General features: G+C 46.9%; 1 protein-coding gene across 1 annotated transcript; it reads right to left on the reverse strand.

The window, feature by feature from the left end:
• Positions 1–753: 753 nt before the first annotated feature.
• On the reverse strand, positions 754–8094 carry CYP1B1 (cytochrome P450 family 1 subfamily B member 1). The gene is made up of 3 exons (XM_075089278.1): positions 7248–8094; positions 5427–6446; positions 754–3681 (listed from the first exon to the last, which is right to left on the reverse strand). The coding sequence occupies exons 1-3, from the start codon at positions 7265–7267 to the stop codon at positions 3069–3071; spliced, it is 1653 nt and encodes a 550-aa protein (XP_074945379.1). The 5' UTR covers positions 7268–8094; the 3' UTR covers positions 754–3068.
• Between the last annotated feature and the right edge of the window lie 14187 nt (positions 8095–22281).

The raw sequence follows: 22281 nt of genomic DNA on the forward strand, positions 1-22281 counted from the left end.
CACTTCCTCGGGGTTAGGGAAAATGTGAAGGTCTTTTCTAAAATGGCTCTGAAGTAAGCAGGCTTGTGCAGCGGACTGGGGAAAGGAAGACAAAGGGCAAGGGGAAGGGAGCTGCTGCATCATGAATAAATGTTTTATGCATTCAATAACGGCCATGCTCCACCACAGGATTGCCTTGATTTTTTGAGAGGTTGCTCTGCAAGGACACGTTAAGGCCTGTTTGGCCCTGAGATTTCCTTCCTAGCACTCCTGACTGTACTCCAAGGCCAAACCAGCACAAACTGGTCCCAAGGGCAGCAGTGGGGATCCAGTATCAGGAGTGTATTGATGCCAACACTAGATATAGGAGGCAAAACGAGAAAGGAAAACCAGTCTGTGGGCTTGAAATAAGGGGACGTGTAAGTAAACTGAAATGCCAGGGAGAAGAACGTGGCATAGGAGATTGTGCAGGTTGAGGAGAGATTAAGAGATATTAGAAGACAGCAAAAGACATGAGAGAATTCAGATCGATGCTGAGATGAGCAGCACAGAATGTTCTTAGCAAGGAGCACGAGGAAGCTGAACACAGATGGCAAGGTATGAATAAGTAGGCAGACCTGAGAAGCTGTAAGGGCAGGATGGAGAAAAACCTTAAAATCCAGAAATGGGAAGAAGGTGAAAAGTGTATGAACCTAAAATAATAATAATTTCCAAAATCAGAAATAATAATTTTCCTTATCTTGATGTTAGAAAGCCATGCACAAACTAAGCAAAGGCAGTGTAAGAATAATTTTATTTAGTATTTTGGTAACACAATGATACATCTCAAAACAACCATAAAAGTTAGCTTGCTGAACAAACTGCATACATTCTAAACGAGTGCTACTAAATTTGAGTAACTACAGATTATATGAGGCATGATTTGACCAACAGTTGTATAGTGCGTGACCCCCCTGACAGACACGAGCAGTGTGAATGGACGTTGCATTAGTAGCCAATGCATAGTTAAAGCTTTTGGAAGAGTACAAAATTGCAAAAGCCATTTTTATTAAAATATGAATCAGTGATCCTTGCGTTAGAAAAACTTTTCAGTCGTAGGTTAAATCCTTTATATATTTTTTTAATATCAATACTTAACAAAGGTACAAGGAACACTTTCTTGCTAGCATTTGATCTAATGTAGATCTCCATATGAAAATGCTGAGTATCTTGTAAAGCTTTTCACAGGTATAGGCTAAGTTCTGGGATATCATAAACTTGTACATAATTCAGAAAAACACCTGAGGTTACTCTTTGTGTATGTTACAAATTTTTTAACTCTAGAAAAAAAGACAGATGCCATCGGAAGTCAGAGACTTCAAACAGGTACATTACTACTGTGTGAGGTTGCAGAGCAGTACTTTTAGGCTCGATTCAGGTTTTTAAAATCAGTAGCAAAGCTTCTACTTAAGATCAGGATTGTGTCGTTAACGCAGCTCTTCGCAACAGGCAGTACGAGTTCTGCCACTGCTGTCCATGTGACTAAGACTGGCCATCTGTCACAAGACCCAGTGCAAATCTTCACTTGCTTAGGTCTCAGCAGAGCTACTTTTACTGTGTAGCACTGCACCCTTACTTTTCGAGCTCTACTAATACTTTATTTAGTACTAGGCTGAGCACAGCCAGTCATGTGAGGTACTCATTTCTGATGGATTTCATATGTAATTGAAGGTGATCTGCAGCTCCAAAGTGCCCGACGCTTTCCAAAATCAGGCATTCATGGTTTGCTTTTTCGAGAAATACATGTAGCTTTGTGTATGCGAACATTAGCCAGAGGTTCAAGGCCATAAAGTTTCACGTGTGTGCTTTACTTTGAAATAATAGTGGTTTGGTTTTTTTTGTTTTTGTTTTTTTCTTTTTAATTTTATGTCCTTTGCTTTGCAAAAATTTTAAAAGTACTTTTTCTTCAGTTAATGGGTCCATTAATTAGGACATGTAATGCCAGTTTTCCTTCTGAGACCTTGTTCCAAGCAAATAGTACTAAAAGTACATAGTTGATTTTTGGATATACCGTTTAACTCAACCTAATGGAATGACTAGGGCGCAGGGGTGTATTTGCTGTACGCTTTACTTGAGGCATGAAAGTTTTAATATAAAACCCCAAAATTATCACTTCTAAATTCCTTGGCCCATGTGGGTTTTACTGGACTTACCTATGTGCCTAGGGACAGCGATATTAACTCTTTACTAGAGAAATACAAGTTCAGCTATACATTTATAAATTTTCTAATTCAAATACCTATTTTGTTCAGGAATACGCTAATGAACATATAGCATATGGTCTGTATCACCCTTGCCATTTGGTGACATATCAGATCTGATCTTTTGAAACTTAATGAAAAGTTACTATATTAGGACATTCTGTTCATTCTCATATAAACTACGGATTTTATTTTCAAATGTGCTTGTAAGCAAGTTGGTTTTTTTTAAGTCATTTATGTAAACACTTTGGAATGCTAAAGGCAGGACTTTACACTGACATTTTACCAAAAATCATTTGAACATTTATTTTTGAGGCATTAACGTACATCCCAGCAGTCACAACACAGGAGCTGCCACGTGCCTACGGCAGTTTCCAGTAGAGTGAATTCAGAGGCAGGCTGCAGTGTTCTGAGCAGCCCTTTTGTTTTTCTTTTTTCTTTTTTTTTTAAAGTAAAAGATTTCACTTTGGGATGTGGAATCACTGAAAGTGAACTTAAGAGTTAAGGCACAGCGCATGGAGACATGGAAAGGACTGTACAAACAGTTCCTGGAGATGCTCCAACCGGTCAGTAGATAAAAAGCACTTCACAATGGCGACTTCGGTGAACAAGCTAGAAGAGAAAAGGCTTACTTTCAAATTGCATAAGTTTTATCATTTAATATATTAAATTGCTCCCTGACTCTCCTTCTAGAATTAAAAGACAGGACTGAATTATACCTTGTGCAGTTTTCCTTCCTGCTCTTGTAACTTGTCATATTGTCTGTTTTCCAAAAAGATCACCAGAACAAACTATAACTTAAGTCTAAAAAGAGAGAGAGGGGTTATCTTTAGATGCAAGATTTGTCGGTCAGGCATTTGCTGACAGCTGACTTTCATTGGCTGCTTTCTCTGCTTGCAGTCTTTGTACAGCCTGATCAAGCAAATCCATGCTATCTCTAAGCGTAACATTCAAGGTAAATGGCTTAGGTTTAATGGTCAACCCATAGGTAAAGTCCATTTTAGGGTCCTCGTTTGGATTAGCCGTAAAATTGCACTGATGCACCAGTATGGAGGTAAAGAGAAACAGCTGCACCTTGGATAACTCCTCTCCAATACACCGACGTTTTCCCAATGAGAAGATCATCACGCTGCTAGTAAGATCTTTATTGATGAATCCATTCTCATCCAGGAATCTTGTTGGATCAAAATCCTCTGGGTTGGACCATTTTGCTGGATCGTGATTCACTGACCACTGATTAACAAAAATCACTGTGTCCTTGGGAATGAGGTAGCCCATTATGAAGGTGTTGGTTGTGGTGGCGTGTGGGATAGTAACAGGCACGAAGCTGCTGAAACGCATGGACTCGTACAAGAAAGCCATGATATAGGGCAAGTGAGGCTGATCTTCAGCGCATGGCAGACGGTCTCTTCCAACAATCCTATCCACTTCTTCTTGCATTTTAGCCTGCACATTCGGATACCTGTCATTTAAAGTAAGATGTGTGGATGTATATGACGTGTTCAAAACATTTTCTTAAAAATAATCCTTGCTGGAAACTTTTTTTCACAGAACCTCACCCCTACCCTAAATAATGCAGTCTGAGCAAAGGCTGTATATACTGCAGGAACGTGTAATCTTGACGGAAAAGTCTTGAAAGAAAAATGCAAACTTCCCATGCAATGGTGTCATGTTAGATTTCCCCAGTTTTCACTTTAGTATCACATGTAACTGATTCTCAATATAAAAAACAAAACTAACTTTTAAAATGTGCTGAAACCGAATATTCCGATCCAAATTTGAAAATTCATTCAAAAACTAAAATTACTTGTCTCTTCTAAATACTGGGCTTCCCACGGGAACAAGAATTTGGTTTTCCAGCTCTGTATACGACTTCTAAAAGCTAGCACAGAGTTTGTTATCGCTAGACATACTGCATACGTATGAAAGACTGCAGGTTTTTAAACTGAAAAAATCCCTAATAATTGTCAGAGTAGCTTTACAAACAGCCCGCTCTTGGTCTGTGTATGCTTTTACTAACTAATATCAAAATATGTTTTCTTTATAATGTATTTTAAGATGACTGTCTTGAAGTCTGGACAGTTTGGAAGACTACAGAGTAACCAAACAAGATCAAAATATTAATAAGTATTGCTTATTTTCTTTTGCTTGTCTAAAAGCATGCATTCCTCCAAGGAGCCTTTATTTGCTTAAAGTATTCAAGTTTGGCCTCTGTGTCCTTGCCTGTTCCTCCTGCAGCAGACCTGCATGTCGAATGCTGGGCAAACGTGAGAAATGGGGAGAAACCCAACAGGTTACGTGCATGCTGGGCATCACACCCTCAGCTTGGAGTGTGAAATATTTGCCTGTTTTTCAAGACGCGGCTAAGTAGATAATGTTTGCATTAGCCTACAAATCACGCAGATGATGAAAGAAAAAGCCAGGGCAGGCAAAATCAGCGTTATGCTTTCTTCTATTAAACCACCTCCCCTAGCTGAGATGTTCCCTCTCGAAGAGCCGGTGCCCGGGCATCGGGCGGAAGGGGGGTGCTCGCACCCATCGGCTGCCCAATGGGTCAGCCTTTCCCCAAGTCACATCACGGCAATCGAGGTGCGCGCTGCCAGCAAATTAACATAATACCGCCTTTGTAAACAGGTGCACCAACTCTTTATCTTGCTTAAGCAGTTGTCCTGTTCCTATGATCTCCTTGATTTTGAGCCGGTAAAAATCTGTAACTTTCAGGTTTTATTCAGCTGCCTTTTTGCCAGCCTCTCTTTATGCACTGTTACCCGACAGCCAGAGTAGTTTGCAGGGTTTTTTGGGGGTGGGGTTTTTTTTGTTTGTTTTTTTTTTTTTTTTTTTTTTTTTAATTTTAATCTTTTCTTACCTTTTTCTGGCCGGTTTCCCAGAGCTTCCGCGCTAGTTAATGGGGAGCCGCCGGCACCACGGGGGCGGCCCGCCCCCCCCCGGCCGCCGCCCCCCCCCCCGCCTCTCCCCGCACCCGGCGGTGCCGGCCCTCCCTCGGGCCGGCGTTTTGCCGCCGAGGAGAGCCTTCAGCCCCCGCAGCGTCGGCTCTGGCCGGGCAGCCCCATTTCAGCGGGGCGCCCCCAAGCCCGGCGCTCGCTCGGCGGCGCCCCGGGCCGCCGTCCGTGCCCGTGTCCCTTCCCCGGGGCGTGGGGGCCCCCCGGCCTCCCGCCTCCGCCCCTCCCCGGGGGCGCCGGCGCCTACCTGATGAGGAAGATGAGGAGCCACTGCAGGGCGGTGGAGAGGGTGTCCTGGCTGGCGCCGAAGATGTCGGTGACGGTGGCGGGCACATGCTCGAGCTGCAGCCGCGGCTGCTCCCGCTGCAGGCGGATGAAGGCGTCCATCATGTCGCGGGGGGCGGCCCCCGGGCGCAGGCTGCGCTGGTGCTGCAGGAACTTGCCGCGGACGAAGCCGTAGAAGTCGCGGTTGAGGTCGCGGAAGGCGCGGTAGGCGGCGCGGACCGGGCTGGGGAAGCGCTGGAGCCAGGGCAGCGCGTCCACCAGGCTGCCGGCGCCCACCGCCCGCCCGAACTGCTCGTTGCGCCCCACGAGGCGCAGGAACTCGCCGTCGCCGTGGCTGTAGCGGCGGCCGAAGCACAGGGCGCTCATCACGTTGGCCACGGCCACCACCAGGACGCGCGTGGGGTCGAGGAAGGCGCCGCCGGCGCTGCCGCGCACCAGCAGCGCCACCAGCGCCCGCGCCTCGCCCACCAGGTGCCGCTCCAGCAGGCGGCGGGTGGCGGGGCTGCCCGTGGAGAAGGCGCGGACCGTGGCCTGCGCCGCCCGCCGGTGCAGCTTCCACAGCTCCGAGTAGCCGCCGAAGGCCAGGCTGCGCCCGCCCGACACCAGGCGGAAGGAAGGGAAGGGCGGGCGGCCGGCGAAGGCGGTGCCCTGGCGGACCAGGGCCTGGCGGATGGCCCGCTCCCCGTTCAGCACCACCACGGGCCAGCGCCCCAGGCGCAGCTGGAAGACGGCGCCGTACGTGCTGGCCAGGCGGGCGAAGGAGAGGTGCGGGGCGCTGCCCAGCTGCGCCGCGTTGCCGATCAAGGGCCAGGGGAAGGGGCCCGGCGGCGCCCGGCGCTGGCCCTGCCGCCGGCGCTGCTGCTGGTGCCGCAGGAGGAGCTTGCCCAGGTGGATGGCGGCGAGCAGGCAGAGGAGGAGCGTCAGGGAGCTCTGCAAGGAGGGGATGCCGCGCACGGCTTCCCCGAGCCTCTCGAGGGCCATGCTGCGGGGGAAAAAAAAGAGAGAGGGAAGGGTCAGCGGGCAGCCGCTCCCCGCAGGGGCTCGAAGCCCCCTGGCGCCCGCAGGCGGGGAGAAGCCCGCAGGGCGAGGGGACGGGGCCGCCGGGCCGGCGGAGGGGAGCGCCGGCAGCCGCTCGGCGCTCAGGGTCGGGCAGCGCCCTTGCTACGCGCTCCTTGTGTGCTTAAATCCCGCCCGCACCCTGTGCGATAAAACAGGGGATGCTCCATAATCAAGCGGCAAGCGCCTCATAAGGGATCAAAATCGTGTCTGCCGGCGGGGCCGCTGCTCTCCCCCCCGAACCCCCCCTCTGCGGTAGGGAAGGTTTGCAGCGGGGGATCCGGGAGGTCACGGCTGCGAGAGGCAGAAAGGGAGGCGGGAGGATGCTCTCGCCTGACGAGCCTCTGCGGATGCAGCGGCCGCCGTGCGCCGCAGACAGGTTCACTCGGCGCTGCACATCGCTCCTCCAGGCGAACGAGCCCCTGCGAGAAGCGGGCTTCCCGCCGCTCCGGAGGGGAAAGCCCCGCACACGGCCGCGGACACCCCTCCGTCTCGGGCCCTTCTCTCCTCCCCGCGCCCGTCGCGGCAGCACAGGCGGCCGGCGGCGCCGGCGATGGGCGGCGGAGGATGCCCGAGGTCCCGGCGTGGCAGAGCTGCCTGGTCCCGCTTCCCATCCCTGTGCCCGGGGACCGCCCGCTCCTACCGTTTGCTCCAGCCTTTCTGAAGCAGCGAGGGGAAGAAGGGGGTGAGATAAACGGCCACCTCGGGCGCCTGTGGCAGAACTGACCTGTTGCGCGCTGCTTCCATGCGAGACCTCGGGGAGGATGGAGAGAAGCCGGGCAGCCGGCGGCAGCTCTAAGGGGCAGCCCCGGGAGGAGAGCGGCCACGGCGACGTTCAGATCCCAGCCTCTGGGAAACTCATTAGGAGCCGCGGTTCCTGTCACCCGCAGCTTGGCGGGTCATGTGCAGGCACATGCCAATTGCACCCGACCCCAGCGCAGTTATCACCTTCCCAGCGCTTTAACCCTTCGGAGCTCGCCCCGCCGGCAGCCACCTGCCCGGTGCAGCCCCGCGGACCGGGGGCAAGCGGGCTGCTGCCGCTGCCGCCCCCTCCCTCCTTTCTTCCCTCTCTCCCGCCTGCCGGGCTGCGGGGACGGGCCGGGGCCACCCCAGGCCGGGGCAGGGAGTGAAGGCGAGCGGCTCAGAGGGCGCGGGCGCGGCGCCCCGCTGTCCCCAGGCCGAGCCGCAGCTGGAGCAGCCGCCTCTGGGCGCTTGGCATCCGCACCGCCGCCTTTAAATGCGCCGGCACCCTCCGTGCGGTGCGGTGCGGTGCGGGGTGCGGGCGTGCCGCAGTCAGCCCCGCTGACAAATGGCCGCTGCCTGGCCCTTCCCCTGGCTTGAGGGGTCGCAGCTATTTTCCAGCTGCCCTTGAGCCCTCGCCAAGCGGAGCGGCTGAGCCGCGGATGCTTTTATGGCTGGGGCCAAAAGTTTTAGGGGAGGAGGTGGCGGGCGGGCTCGCAGCCCGCTCTGTCGGGAGCCGAAGGCTCGCCTACATCTTGGGGGCTGAGGAAGCCGGAGAGCTTCCCCCTCCCCTGCCTGTCGCCTCCCCGTTGCGTGCGGAGTTTGCATTGCGTGAGCCGGGGCTGGAAAGCCTCCAGCCATCTCCTCCCCGGGCCCCTACCCCTCCTCGCAATACCTGACACCGGCTCGGGGGGGGAAGGAGGCAGGGAAGCGGCGGGCAGCTCGCACCCCGGCCGGCCCCGCTGCCCCCCAGCCTCGCCCCCGCCCTGTGCTCGCTTCTCGCCCGCTCACGCCACTCTTTTACTCTTAAATCTGGCACCTCCGCCCGCCCCGGGAGGGCTGGCGAGGGGCGTGCGGGCGCGGCGCTCCGAGCCCCCCCGCCCCGGGGAACCGGGGCTGCAAATCCCCCAGACACCAAGGAAAGTGTCCCCCAAGAAATCAGAGCGCTCCTGCTTTCTTGTCCTTGGTTTTGCTCTAGCAAGCAAGATTTAAAAATATAACATTTATTTCAGGTTCGCCACAGTCACGTCGTGAGAAGAAAAGAAGGTGTTTCGGTAGCATTTAGGGATTAGACACAATTAGATGCTGGGAATCAGCCCAGCTCAGGGTGTGAGCCCAGGCCTGGCCAGGCTGCTACTGCTTCTGTCTTTCCTAAGAAGTGTAATCCTGGCTGCTGTCACTGTCCTGGGCTTCTCCAGCCAGCGGTACTGCCTCTTGCTCAGACAAGCACCAGCCACCTCTCTCCATGTGCCTCAGAGCGCGCTGTGCTTCTTCCTGCCATTGCCAAGTGACAGAGGTGTCAAACCCACTTTTTCAGAGCAGTGCCAGGAAAAGCGAGCTTCCCTCTTCCCCCCTCCATCTCTGGGGTGAACTGGACGGAAGGATCCTGCAGTCCAGCCCAGCACATGGCCCAGCTTCACAGAGGAGCACAGATAGCTCCATCCCAATGGCATTAAGGTTAGGGCAAGCTTGGAGAGAGACTGGGCAGTTTAATCTCTCCGTCACCATCAAGACGGTGAAACCAAATTTCACATGCTGTAACCACCCAGCTGTGGCAAAGTGGCCTCTCCCACCCTGATGGCCACCCTTCCTTCTTTCATCGGTCACCTGTCAGAGATGCGGCTTCTCCCTGCAAAGAGTGTTCCAGGCACTGGATCTGGGTGGTAAGGACTAGCTTGGATCAGTTACCCAAGCTCTGGATTATAGTGCTGGGCATTTGCCACTGCCAGCAGATAAATTTGCCTTTTTCCTGGTGGTCGTGGTAATCTGTTGCCTAAAGCCCGGGCATTGCAGCTCTTTTTAGTAAGTCTAAATCCTTTCTTTGATGCAGCACTTAATCTAGTTGTACTGCACTCAAAGTGAGAGATTGCCATTTACTTTGGAGCAAGCAGAACAGATTCCATTCCAGCTCCCATGTAAATCTGAATTTATAAAGAAAGAGTGTCTTCAAGGTGGCCAAACTTTGGCTGCAGTTGGTAAGAGGAAGAACACCTCAGCACGGGGCTTGCCGGAGGCGACAGGCTGTGCCATTTCTTACCTCTGCTGCAAGTGGCCCTGCACCCCCCTCACTGCTTCTCATCCGTTCAGTGAGCGAGCATGGCTCCAGTGCACTCGAAGCTTTGCATCCTACTGACATTTCTTCTCAGCATCATACTGCAAGTGGGATTGCTTCCCGGCCACCAGCAGGCGGTACAGAGGAAGGACCACATTTCCACCATCATAAACTGCAGATTCACAGTTTAAAGGCTGAGCCCAGGAATTACAAGTCCTGGTACATTTTTTTAATGCTGTAAGAAAATATTAGTTTCTTTTTTATTTTTTTTTCACTTCTCTTTGCTCTTCAGTATTTCTGTTGCTATTAGACAGGAGAGAAAGAAAAATCTATTTTAGATGTTTTGTTCTATTGTGGCAATACCAGCTGGTCCACCTGTATTATGTGCAGGATATTTATGGTCTTGGCTTACTACTGCATCTGTTACAGCCTCAGTATTATTTTGACTGTATGCAATGAATGTTCACCCAATTTTCTGGGCTCTGATTCTATGTGACCTTGATTAGTCCCTTACAATCAAGCATAGCTTATGTGAAGCATTTTATCACACCAATGAATGAGTGTGGTATGGAATGCAGGCAATGGGTGATCAGGCTCTTGGTCTCTGTTGTATTCCACAAAGTTCCCTCCTGCCTACCTCCTTCTTCATTTACTCTTCTCACTTCTTCTGTTTCTAGGAGCAGAGAAGTTCAGAATTGCTCTTAGATAACGCACGTTTCTTTTTTTCCCAGTTCTGGGAACTTAATTGAGACGCAGGTCCTACTGAAGCCAGTCCCAAATTCCTGAGTCAAAGTTAGTTTTGTTAGGCATCAAAGACTGATTCACTGAAAAAGTACACCACCTAAAAACCCTGCTTGATGTAAGATATGGAAGAGAAAAGGAGTTGAAGGGGCAGAAGTGGGTGGATTTGGGATTAAGGGAAAGGAATTCTGGCCTAATCTGTTAAAAATCCTGATCAATTTGACAGGAATGCTGGATGCGGGGGGCTAGCAGAGTCTGTGGGGACATCAGTACCTATGTGAATCTGATCAAAGGGGTTTTATGTATGTGGACAAGAGTCCTTGGTGTTGAGGTAAAAGTTTGATAAAGGAGGAGGAATTACACAACCTGGAGAATCTTCATTTGCCCTTTGGAAGGAAATTTTTATATTTCTGCCACAGTCCTCCCTTTTCCAAGAAACCCCCTTAACCTCTAAGAGACTTTTTACAAGTGTTAAGAATTGCTTTCCTAAATAAGGGTTTGCAGACTCAATTCTCAGTTTTTCTTCTAACTATGGCAGCTGTTGGCTTCTCTTTTGGACACTGGCAAGGTGCTCATAAATTCACATGAGCAGCAACTGGAATTTCTCAAGGACTTGACCTTGTCCCTTTTTATTTCCTTACCTCTTCCTTTTGCAGCCCTCCCACACTGGGTTTCTTTGTCTCTTTCCCATACCTGGGACTATGTATTTTCTCCTCCTCTCTCTTAATTTTACAAAATCTCAGGGTGGATTATATGACAGTTGAGCAATGTTTTATCCTGGGATTGCTTTAGTACAGAGCTTGTACAAGTCATTTACAGTTTATAGAGTGATCCAAGTCATTCTTCATTAAACAATACCTTGGAAATATTGTTTCTGATATTGTCTGTTTCTGAGTGTTGCACAATACTATATAGGATGAAAAAACAAGTAGCGTAACTGTAAAACACAAAGCACTTGGAAACTTAAACAAATGCAATATCCTATTGTTTCAGGCTGCTTAAGATTGTGCAGGTGTTCTTATGTACCTCTGAAGTTTTACTCTAGTCTCGACAATACTGCTGTAAATTGGGAAAATCACCGTTGAAACAATCAGATTATAATCAGAATTAGAACCTGTAAGCCTCCGGCCTTTACAACAGCTTGCTCAGATTACGTTTATGCTGCAACCCAGCATGATGCAGAGTTACCACTATGCTTCAAGTACCCAGGAGCAGCCACAGATCTGCACCAGCCACTCAGCCCGGACACAGTACCACCCTGGGGCAACTGGCTCGGCAGCCACCGTCATCTGTGCTTGCTGCTCTGCACCATATGGATGTGCCTGCTTGCTTGGGCTTACCTACGCAATATTGAATTGCTCAGTTTTAAAACTAACCTGAGACGGGGGTACCATGAGTGTGGATGCTAATGAGATCATGTTTGATGCAGGTTCCCGGTTTTGCTCAGTTTGGCAGCTTCCTCGTGATGCCAAGCATGAGATGTAAGCAAAATACAAGAAGCTGCATCCTCAGTCCTGTTCAGAGTAACAGGCATACACAGGAGCCAGCTGTAGCTCCATGATTCAGGATTATGTATTTAGGCCACTCACTGTGGCCTGAAATAAAGCATTTGTGGTATGCTTTTTTAAAGTATGTGTATTTGTGGTTACATATCGCATTCTTAGCCTTCATTAACTTGCAGGTTTCCTTGGACTTTCACTCTTCCCTGCATTCCCACTGACTTCCCAGCTCACCTTTTCAATTCTCCTTTGCAATTGCAAACCCTAAATTGGGCTCCTAATTCTGAGCCAAATCCCTGCAGCTGCTGTGGGAAGGCAAGAAGCCTCCCAGTACTTGCTGGGGCTCAGTTCAGTGCTAGTCTGAATTGTAGCCTCCATCTGCTTTTATTTTCCATGTTACTTGCAAATTGAGGGCATACATTGTGGTCTGCTTCCACACAGGTAACACACAGGTATGATTACAGAAAATGAGGACATAGCATTATACTTAATTCAGGCATCAAACTTGATAATGAAACTGTTTTAATTTTGCATTACCAAATTCCTACAATATTTCTTTCCAAAGTTTGCTGTCTTTTCTTGACAGTATTAGATGAAACCACATAGCTAAGTCTTTCTTGAGAGGAAAACATAGATCTGGTCACTTTGTGGCTACCCTTTGAGAAGCCCTTTTAAACTTGTCTTCTGCTACAAGGCAAAAGAGCAAAATCTAATTTACACACTCTTGGGCGCTTATCCGTGGCATTTTGTATGTGTCTTTGTATTTATACTATACAAATACTTTTTATTAAAGTACTACTCTGAAAGAAGTACTCTGAAGAAGACGGATAAAATAGCAACATTTAGGAAAGTTTAGACGCTGCTCAGGATGTGCATTATCGTGTCTATCCTCAACATGTGATGTGTGGGCAAACTGTTGTGTTTGCTCACCTTCTTGAGCAAAGGGGCTCCCTGGGGCATCTGCCAGCTCTGCATCCTCACACTGCTTCTGAGGTTTGCAGAACCAAAAGCTGTGTTGCCAAGGTCCATCTTTATTCTGAAGTATAGAAGCCTTATAGTCTATATGATGTGCTAGGTCACTTTAAAGCTTAAAAATTATTTCTTAGGGCCAATATTGTCTACATGTTAACAAGCAGTAATATATTTGTCATTTGTTTTCCAAACTTTATTGCATGTTGTATTAGTAGTGGTGATACAAAGCTTGTAGTGCACTTACTTTACTACCTCTAAGAGTTTAGTATCTGCCACCTTAGAAAATGCCAGTGGGCTTTGCATGTATGCTCAAGCGTAATGACAGATGGTAGCTCAAAACAGCCCTGGGCTACAGCTGAAAGCAAAGTCTACTTCACTCACAGGCAGAAGCATGTCCCGTAGGGGCGAAGGTTTTGAAGAGTTATCTGTGAAGTTCTACAAATTCTTTAATACTGATGCGCCAAATATGATATTTCAGAGTTTGGAAATTTGTCCAAATTCGACTGAATTATCAAGGGAAGGGCAAAAGGCACAAATGTGGGAGAAAAGACATTACCCAGGCAAATGCCAAGTCCCTGCTTTGGAGCTTGAGGCTACAAAGCTATAGAGCTACTAGAGAGTATAAAGCTACTAGAGACTGCCCAGAGGAGGGGCATGAATTTGGTGAAGGGTTTAGAGGACAAACCATGTGAGGAGCAGCTAAAGTCTCTTTGTTTCTTCAGCCTGGAGAAGAGGAGGCTGAGGGGAGGCTCATCATGGTCTGCAGCTTCCTCACAAGGAGAAAAGGAAGGGCAGGTGCTGATCTCTTCTCTCTGGTGACCAATGACAGGACCCGAGGGAATGGCAGGAAGATGTGCCAGGGGAGGTTCAGGTTGGATATTAGGAAAAGGTTCTTCACCCAGAGGGTGGTGGAGCACTGGAACAGGCTTCCCAGGGAGGCAGTCGTGGCACCAAGCCTGATGATATTCAAGGAGCACTTGGACGATGCCTTCAGAGACATGGTGTGAATTTGGGGTTGCCCTGTGCAGGGACAGGAGTCTTGATGATCTTGATGATCCTTGTGGGTCCCTTCTAACTCAGGACATTCTTTGATTCTATGAAAACTTTTCAAAGAAAAAGCCACAACCATGTTTTAATAGGAACACCTTTTCCTTGTCCTCATAAATGGATTCAACAGGTTTTGGAATGACCGTTTCTAAAAATTGCAATGTAAAACAAAGATTTTTTCAGGGGTAGAAAATTTCAGGCCAGATGGTTAAAGCTGGGCATAGTTATAAGTAATGGAGGACCTGAATTTTCCAGCTAAGGGAACTCTGTAGACACCATGACTCTTCTGCACAGAGAGAGAAGATAGTGAAGCGCAGATCATATGAAGAAATGTAGAGTTCTTTGATGAAAACATGGGTTTTCCTATCTTGTGTCCTAGGTGCCCTAGCCATTGATTAGCCCAGCTTATGAATGTTCAGCTCACCACTTCCCAAACAATAATTTCCCGTGATACAGCTATCAGTCATTTGCATTCTTCAGTTCATGTTGCATGTGTACGATTCTTTGGTGCCTTAACAGCAGAAAAACTCATCGAAATGTTAAAATAAGCAACACAGTTTGAATCTAGTAGCCTCTAGAGCAATCCAAGTTGAATTTCAGAGCTCTCCTTCCTTCAGGGAATAAACCTGGGGGGGATGCAGGTCTGATCTAAGTAAGGGAGCTGCACAGAGGTGTGAGCATTACTTTGTCCCCTGTTCTACCTTCAATCTGGCTGCTTAAGGGGGTTCTTGGACTGGGCTGCAAACATCTAATAGTACTTCAGAAGGTGATGCCAGGGGCCTAGTATAGTGTGTGTATATGCATATATATATATATATATACATATATATATATATGTAAGCTTTCTCTTTGGAGTCAGACTAGAACTGTTGCTGATGCATAGTGTCAAGCGCAAAAGGCAGGTCTTGGCTACCTGTGCTCATTCAGTGTTTTCACGGGGCTGGCAGTGTGTCTCTGTTGGTTGGGCTTCAGTTCTAACTTCTGAGAAGCGTGTTCTTACCTGCACGTTCAAATGCATATGGCAAACTTGCTTGTACTATTAGGCATGGACTCCATAGGGTCTGGGGTATTTCTGGTCCAAAGGATTGAAATGTTATAATGGGAAGCTTTCATTATTTAAAAAAAATATTATCCTTAGTACTGCTCCTTTCAGGTTTTCAGGTGCTCTGAGAGAGGAGGTAGTGCTGGGCAAAAACTGATAGTCAAGATGGCAGCTGACCAAACAGGAACACAATAATTTGTGTATCATGAGGGCTTTCCCTAGGTTTTGATCATGAAGAGACAGGCCTTTAGCTGGATTTCCCAAAGGAGATTCATGTCATGGACATAAGAAATTTCATGTCAGTCAAGGAGTTGCTTGTAAGTGTCACCCCTCAGTCCCACTGAAAAGAGGGAGGGAATATGCTCACCCCCCTTCTCCTTTCCATTACTCAGGTCAATAAAATTGTGAATAGTATTTGTGAAGAAGCTGCAGAGTGATAGATTTTCCACCAGAAACAGTGGTTCCAGCTACATTGGCTTTGCTGAAGTATCCTGTCAGATGGAAATGAGTGAATCCAAACCAGGACCTTGAGTGATGTGGTTGCTGAAGCTCAGCTGAGGAAACATTTGCACATCCCTCTGCAGCAGGGCATTCTTGGCTTCCTCTGCTCTGTTGTGCAAGGGTTTGGTGTATTTGCCTCCAGCGGTAACTGCATTTCAGTGGTAAATGAAATTACTCCAATTCTAGGGACTGGGATGTATGTGGGTAATACTCTAGCCTATAAAATTATTCATGCTCTTCCCTGGGGTATTGGAAATGGGAGCTGTTTATTTGCACATTTTTTAATTTGCAGAAAGACTTGGAGAAAGTATATTCAAACCAAGGAAATAAGGGGAAGTCCCTTTGTAGTATCTGTGGTCAGTGATGGAAAAATGAGCTTAGGAGATTTTTAGTGTTTAATGTAAGGGCTGCAATCTTGATCAAGACAGTTGGCTCCTCCTGTAAGACAATTAATAATAATAGAGATTTTCTCTAGCCCTCATTAAATTCAGCAGGGGGAGAAAACACTCTTGTCACATACAGATTGCTGTTAGTGTTCAGAAGCAAACCCAAGGAAGTGTCTGTTTCTGAGCCATTCAGGTCTTGTAACCTTCAGCAATGGCAGATCAAAGACCACGAGGGAAACAGGCCGCAGGTGCCAGTCAGGACAGGTTTCGTCTTGTCACAGCACTCCGGGAAGAGGCATTTGCTGACATCTGTTAATCTCATGCCACGCCAAGGGAGAAAGACAGAAAAAAATTGCCATAAATTCTTCCCTTTCCCAAGCAGCCCACACCCAGGCTCAGGGTGGCTGCTCAAAGGCTTGCTGGGTGCCTCCAGAAGGGAAAGCATTGAGGAAGCTGTGCCCACCCCAGGGTGGCAGGGTGGATCTGGGGTCACCCTGCAGGGTGCTAGCTCTGTCAGGAAATAGGGGGTGAAGCAGCCACAGAAGCAGCACTGCACTGGCGGTGCGCCTTCATGGCAAAGGTGAAAGCAGTGGTAGCTAAGGCTGTGAGAGCAACGGTCTCCCGAAGAAGAAAGCCCGAAGTCCATCTTGGCCACTGTCTTCTCCCATAGAAACACTCTCACCCTACAGTCAAGGAGGAAGTGTAAAAGCCTGTGCGGGAGGCTGTGGGGAAGAGGTAGCAGCAGTGGAGGTAACAGGGCACTTTACCAGATGCAGGGAGAAGTCAGGATTAGGCGCAGCTTGAGGCGCTGTATGGGATGGCTTTGGCCAAAATCCAGGTTTTCCCCTATCTTTCTTTTGAGGTGTAAATGGCATGCAAGGAGGCTCCTCTCAGTGGCTTCCCTGTGAAGATAAATAACCTGATCCCCTGGTTATTATCCCCCTTGCTCTCCTCCCCTTCCCCCTGACTGACTTTGATTATTGTAACTTTACATGCGCTTTTAATTTGCGTGCAGGCAAGTACAAAGGCACAACCGGATATACCTGTTATTTGCCAATGACCTGAAAGAGTATAGTTTATGTTAAGCCTTGGGTTATGGTAAGGTTTGCACGCGATTCCTCAATATATATGCTGCAGGCAACTGATGGATGGAGGTGATGGAGGGTGGAGGAAAGTTTTAAAGTGACAGAACCTGATTTGGTTCCTACTTAATCCACCAGTTATGTAAAGGCCTATATTGCAATTTTGTAGAGAACCCAAGTCTTGCCCTCTCTTCACGCAAGGAGTGTATGATCACATTATGCGGGGTGTAGTTTGCTCATGGCTGCTCCTGCGAGTGATCTCATGAAAGCTTTATGAGAATCAGGCAAAAAAGGCAGGTAGGGTATTTGCACCTCCCTGTTTGTACATCCTCTGGCATGGCAGGGAGAAGATTGCAGGTGGAGCAGAAAGCTACAAGCGAGATGGTTAGTGGCAACAGAGTCAGTGCTGAATGTGCAGGGTTGCAGCACTACTGAGGCATGGGGGCCTGTGATAGAGGGGGTATCCACATTTTGTTGCAGGGCTCTCAGCCTCCCCCACTGCTTGGAGAGGTTTCATTTGAGCTAGCCTCCCTTAGCAAGATTTAAAAATATCCACCCCTCATGGGTTGCCTGGTCCTGCAGGGGAGGAAGAGAGAGTATTTAGTCTAGTAGTTACAGCCGAAGACTGCAAGGAGATGTGGGGTCCAGTGCCAAGCCTGCACACTGACTTGCTCACCCTTGAAAGTAACCACAGAGAGAGCCTAGTGACATGTTTTAAAAATTTAATTTCAGTGATTCCACATCAAATTAGCTAGGTCTTCAAGCAGAAAGGAAGGATTTTTACCTGCCAGGCAAGTAGACTAACCTTGAGGTCTGAAACTTGAGTGGTTTTATTTCTGGTGTCTTAACCCAGTGTTAAAGGCTGCACCAGAGGAATTAGACATTTAGTTTGAAGGTTCAGGAAAGGGAAAGGATCCTGTTCATTCTCAGCACCACCTCTTATCTCCAGAGAAGTGAGAACAATATGAGTTAAATGCTGTTTTATAGGTTGTATGGGACAGACTTTGCTACTCACACTTCCCTCAGAGACAGTGGGACAAGGTACAGAGAGTCAAGCGCTACTCTTACAAACAAGGCCATCACAAAATGATTGTTAAAATAACAGAAGACAAGATGGACCTATTGTTAAAAGAGCTCTGTGTAAGTTTATGTTTCTGGACATAAGCACATTTAACCTTTTCTGTGCCTCATCTTCCCCATAAAATCGGGAGAGACTTTTATGTGAGTATGTGGATCCACATAGTATCCGTTCTACTGTTCTTTTGCTTGTTAAGATAGACCTTGTACAGCCAGTGTCCAGGAAAATGATGTTTAAATTTGCAGGACAGTGACTGAGGGACTGAGTTTTTACTCCTGTTTTTAAGTCAAACAAATCAACGTTGCCTTCCATCTTCACAAGCCCACAGTACAGCAGGCAACCACCGTCTGCTTGTGACAGGCATTTATCTGAAGCAGCCTTGAAAATAAATCCGTTTTCTTTCCTCCCCTCTGTTCTGCTATTTCTCGCTTCCTGTTTGCATCCCCTATCTGCCCTTTTGGGGACTTGGTTTTATTTAAAAAACTCTTCCTTATTAGTTTATTGTTTACCTTCATGTTTTTTAGTTCTAAGCATCCAAAATACATAACACTTTTGCATATCTTAATTGTTATTCTTCCCCGTTTGTCCTGATACTTTGGCTGAGCATGGAAAACTCACATCTAATAGCAGCTTCTCAGAGGTCATGAACATGGTTGGTCTTTCTGTGGTCAGTATATTTCTGAAAGCTAAAACATATGTACAGGCTTGTTCTGATGAAGAAAGGTTTCCATTTTGTTAAAAAAAAAAAAAGGATCACATATAGCAGTCTACAACCTGATTTTTAAATAAGTTTAGCAAAATTACCTAATGTTGCTGTAAGTACTGATGCACAAAAGAAACCCTTCAAGTGTTGCACTAAAAACCTGAAAGAGTGTAAAACTGCTTCAGCCCTGGAATAAAACATTCACAACAGCAAACCCTGTTGTGATAGGGTTAAACAGCCAGGAAAGGGTTACAGGCTGCCTGCTTGTCACTTGATTCAGCAGGGGTTTAGATGAAGATGTGTGCCCTTTTTCTGGCATGGAAAGCCTGGAAGCCCCTGCAGCTGGCTTTGGATGAGGGAATAACTTTGCTTTGTGTTACTTTATGAATTTGATGTTTAGATAATAAACTGTATCCTGGAGCAAAAGCTGAAGAAGGCTTGGGTATTTCTGTGCCTTGACCTTTCTCTTTCCCCTGGGCAAGAAAGCCCACCAGCGTACAGGCTGTGAAAGAGCATGTGACAAGCATAGTAAAATATTTTCCTTTTCCTTTATTAAAGTAATCCTGTGTTACGTTATCAAAAGAGAATTGTGAGGAGGCAGGTATGAAGAAACTGTAAAGAAGCAACAGGCCCACATTTCATTTGTACCTGCGAGAGAAAGTCCTACTGAAGATAATGGGGTTTTTGATGAAAGTAGAGTGACTGAGATTGGTTCGTGATATCTGTCTAATACTCAGCATTTGCAGTGCTCATGTTGCAAATCAGTGGCTGCTGGAGCATGGAGTATGTCTTCTGTCTACTGAAGATTTTGAATTCCCAGATAGGAAACCTGACATTAGATCAGGAGGACAAAAAGCTACTGTGACCTTCAGCTGGATAAGGATCACAGTAATGGATGCCACGCCTGAAGCAGTGCACATACGAAATTCAGTAGCAGTAACGATCTGCTTCAGTGTTATTTACTGTTGCTGTTTCTGTAGTGGGCAGAGCTCTGCCTGCACAGCACTTACTGCCATTGGGGTAGAGTGGAGTGGGAAGTCACATCTCAAAAGAGTGCACGGTCCAGGTGTGAGAGAGGAGGGAGATACAGAGAGTCTTGGTACGTGTGATTAAGCAACAGTTTCAGCGCACAAACAGCTTCAGTGTTTATAGTGTCTGTGGAAAGTGGTGGTGCCAATCTCATATTAAGCATTTTTGCATGGCAGATTTCTTAAAATGCTGAGGAAATAAAAGTTTTGAAAAGTGTTGATAAACCCTGTTGCTAAAATCAGCAAGTGTTGATAAACATTTGCTAAATTATCCCCTTGACTTAAAGCAGCATACTTTTCCTTAAGTTATTCCAACCAAGAGACGGGCCATTTGGGGTAAGTCAGTATTTCCACACTGATTCAAATTAGAGAGGAAGTCTTCAGCTGCCTGTAAGTACAGGAAACAGGCTTAGTATCCCAAGTGTTTTGGGTGTACTGCAGGGAAGACTGGACGCCAACAAGGTGAAGTAATAAAAGTGCAGAGGACTAGACACAAATGGGATTGGTTCATGGTATCTAATAGTCAGTATTTTCAATGCTCACGCCCCTAAGCAGCAACCTTGCCTGAGACAGCAGCCTCTGCACAAGCATCGGGGGGGCTGGTGTCATGATAGATCACAAATTAAACAGGAAGTGTGTGGAAGTTGCAAAAGGCAGATGTCTGTCTGCAATGGATAAGAAGCAGAATAATATGTAAGACACGGGTGGTGACTGTAAGTCTCTTCCTGCCCTGATGAAGTCACAGCAGGGGAACTCTGTCGAACTTAAATTAAGTACTATATTCAAGAGATGTGTCGACAGACTGGAGGGAGATAAGAGCAGAGCAGCAAGAGCCATAGCAAAGTTTGAGAGATGGAAAATCTTTGGCTTGCTTAGGCGGATAATGGACTTCAGTATTTAGACGGATGTCTAAAAATTAATGAGGACCGAGGCTTTTTTCTAGCTCTAATGGATGTATGGTCAAAACTTACCTGATCATTACACAAGATTTAAACACTAGGAAGAACTTTGTATAAAGACACAAGAGCACTGGAAAAGGCTACCCATTGGAGGTTTTGGCAAGATAGAAAAATGTTTCTCTGCCATCATTGGCATGTACATGGTTTTACCTTGTTTTGATGGAGGTGAATGAGTTTGACTGCAGCCTGTTTCAGGATTGTTGTGGCCTGAGATGGCTTTGCAGAGCAGGCATGATGGAAGACCTGGTGCACTTTTATACACTTTGGTGCACTTTTACCAAGCACTGCAGGTGGAAGGCGTCCAGGGAGCTGCCTGCTCTGTACAAGCCCATAAACCTCTTCTCTTGTGTGGGTCTAAAGTTGAGTCTTAGTCCTGGTAACGTTTACTCATATCTGAGTGCTTTTTCAATCCTATTGGTTGACAGTCTTTTAGATAATTTTACTGTACTTTTTAATGTTCATATTGATGAGCATTTCTCCTTTCTGGTAATAATAGCAGCTATAAACCTTTCATTTAACTCTTCTTTAAGGTCTTGTTTCTTGGAAGCCAAAGAAGTAGTGCAGCATGCACACACCTCTGTGGCCAGCCGTCTCCCAGCACGCTAGGCTGCAGGATCCCTCAGTGCATGCTAATGCCACCACAGTGCGCTACCAGATCATCTGGCAGGACAGACTTTTCCGATGCATATTTTATGCTTTATGCCAGATGCGTAAGGAGATATCTTACCCATAAGAGCAGTATGAAAAAAATCCTATCTAGTCTGGCATAAACTGTGCATAGGTGACCATATATCTTCTGAGTATTCTGGACTAATCTGAACTGACAAAGTGAGCTTGTAGCAGTTTTACATAGCCCAGGTATTTTAGTTCTAGATTCCAAGTATACTTGCCTTGTCGAGTTGTATTATCAAGTTATAGCCTAACTTGTACTGTATGGTGTGTAATTCTTACTCTTCCATCAAGGTCATCTGAAATTATTATTTCAGCAGCTAAGCAAATGGATTCTGTTTACTAAGGCCACATTGGGCATTTTAAAATGGGTTGTTTACTCTGGTTTTAATGTAACCCTCCTTGACATATTTTGCTCTACAGCATCCTTGTTACATATTACAGGATGAATTTTGAATGAGCTCTTCACTATTTGTTCTAAATTTAAGATCTAGGCAACAGTCCAGATTACACAGAAAAACAGTTTGTAATCTGGAATAAGTGTCTCTGTCAATCAATTATACTAAGCTATGGAGGAACAATCTAAGTGTAAGTAGTTACTTACCTTTAAATTCCAGCCAGCATCTGAAACAGATCACCTGGGGACACAAATGCATTTGCATAAATGTACACAGATCATAGTGATAACAATTCGAATAACATTTTTTTGTGAGGTAATCGCAGACTCTTTCACAGTCACTCCTAAGCATAGCAGTACAGCACACTTGTGAGCTGGGTAATTATTAAAATTCCATTTTAGAGAGGAAAACACTGAAAGCACATGATTAGGGACTTTCCAGATGCCATCTCTGACATTTTTTACTTGCTTGGCAGTAAAATAAAATTTAATTACTTCTGTTCCTGTGCTTTATCTACAGACTCATTTTCCTTTTTTATACTTTTTCCTGGGTTTACCTGTTTTACCTAATATCTTTTTACATTCAGGGAGACCCTTGTTAAATGTTCCCGCTGATAGTTAACTTTGGACAGATATTTTCCATC

The sequence above is a fragment of the Phalacrocorax aristotelis genome, chromosome 3 (genome assembly GCF_949628215.1).
Source record: "Phalacrocorax aristotelis chromosome 3, bGulAri2.1, whole genome shotgun sequence".
NCBI classification, from domain to species: Eukaryota; Metazoa; Chordata; class Aves; order Suliformes; family Phalacrocoracidae; genus Phalacrocorax; species Phalacrocorax aristotelis.

What these genes read in the sequence shown, in the direction of transcription:
- CYP1B1 (XM_075089278.1), bottom strand. Translation starts at nt 7,267, where the DNA reads ATGGAAGCAGCGCGCAACAG. An exon ending in ATGGAAGCAGCGCGCAACAG is followed by an intron (nt 6,447 to 7,247) that starts GTCAGTTCTGCC and finishes TTTCCCCCGCAG; the next exon opens with CATGGCCCTCGAGAGGCTCG. An exon ending in CTCCTCATCTTCCTCATCAG is followed by an intron (nt 3,682 to 5,426) that starts GTAGGCGCCGGC and finishes TTTAAATGACAG; the next exon opens with GTATCCGAATGTGCAGGCTA.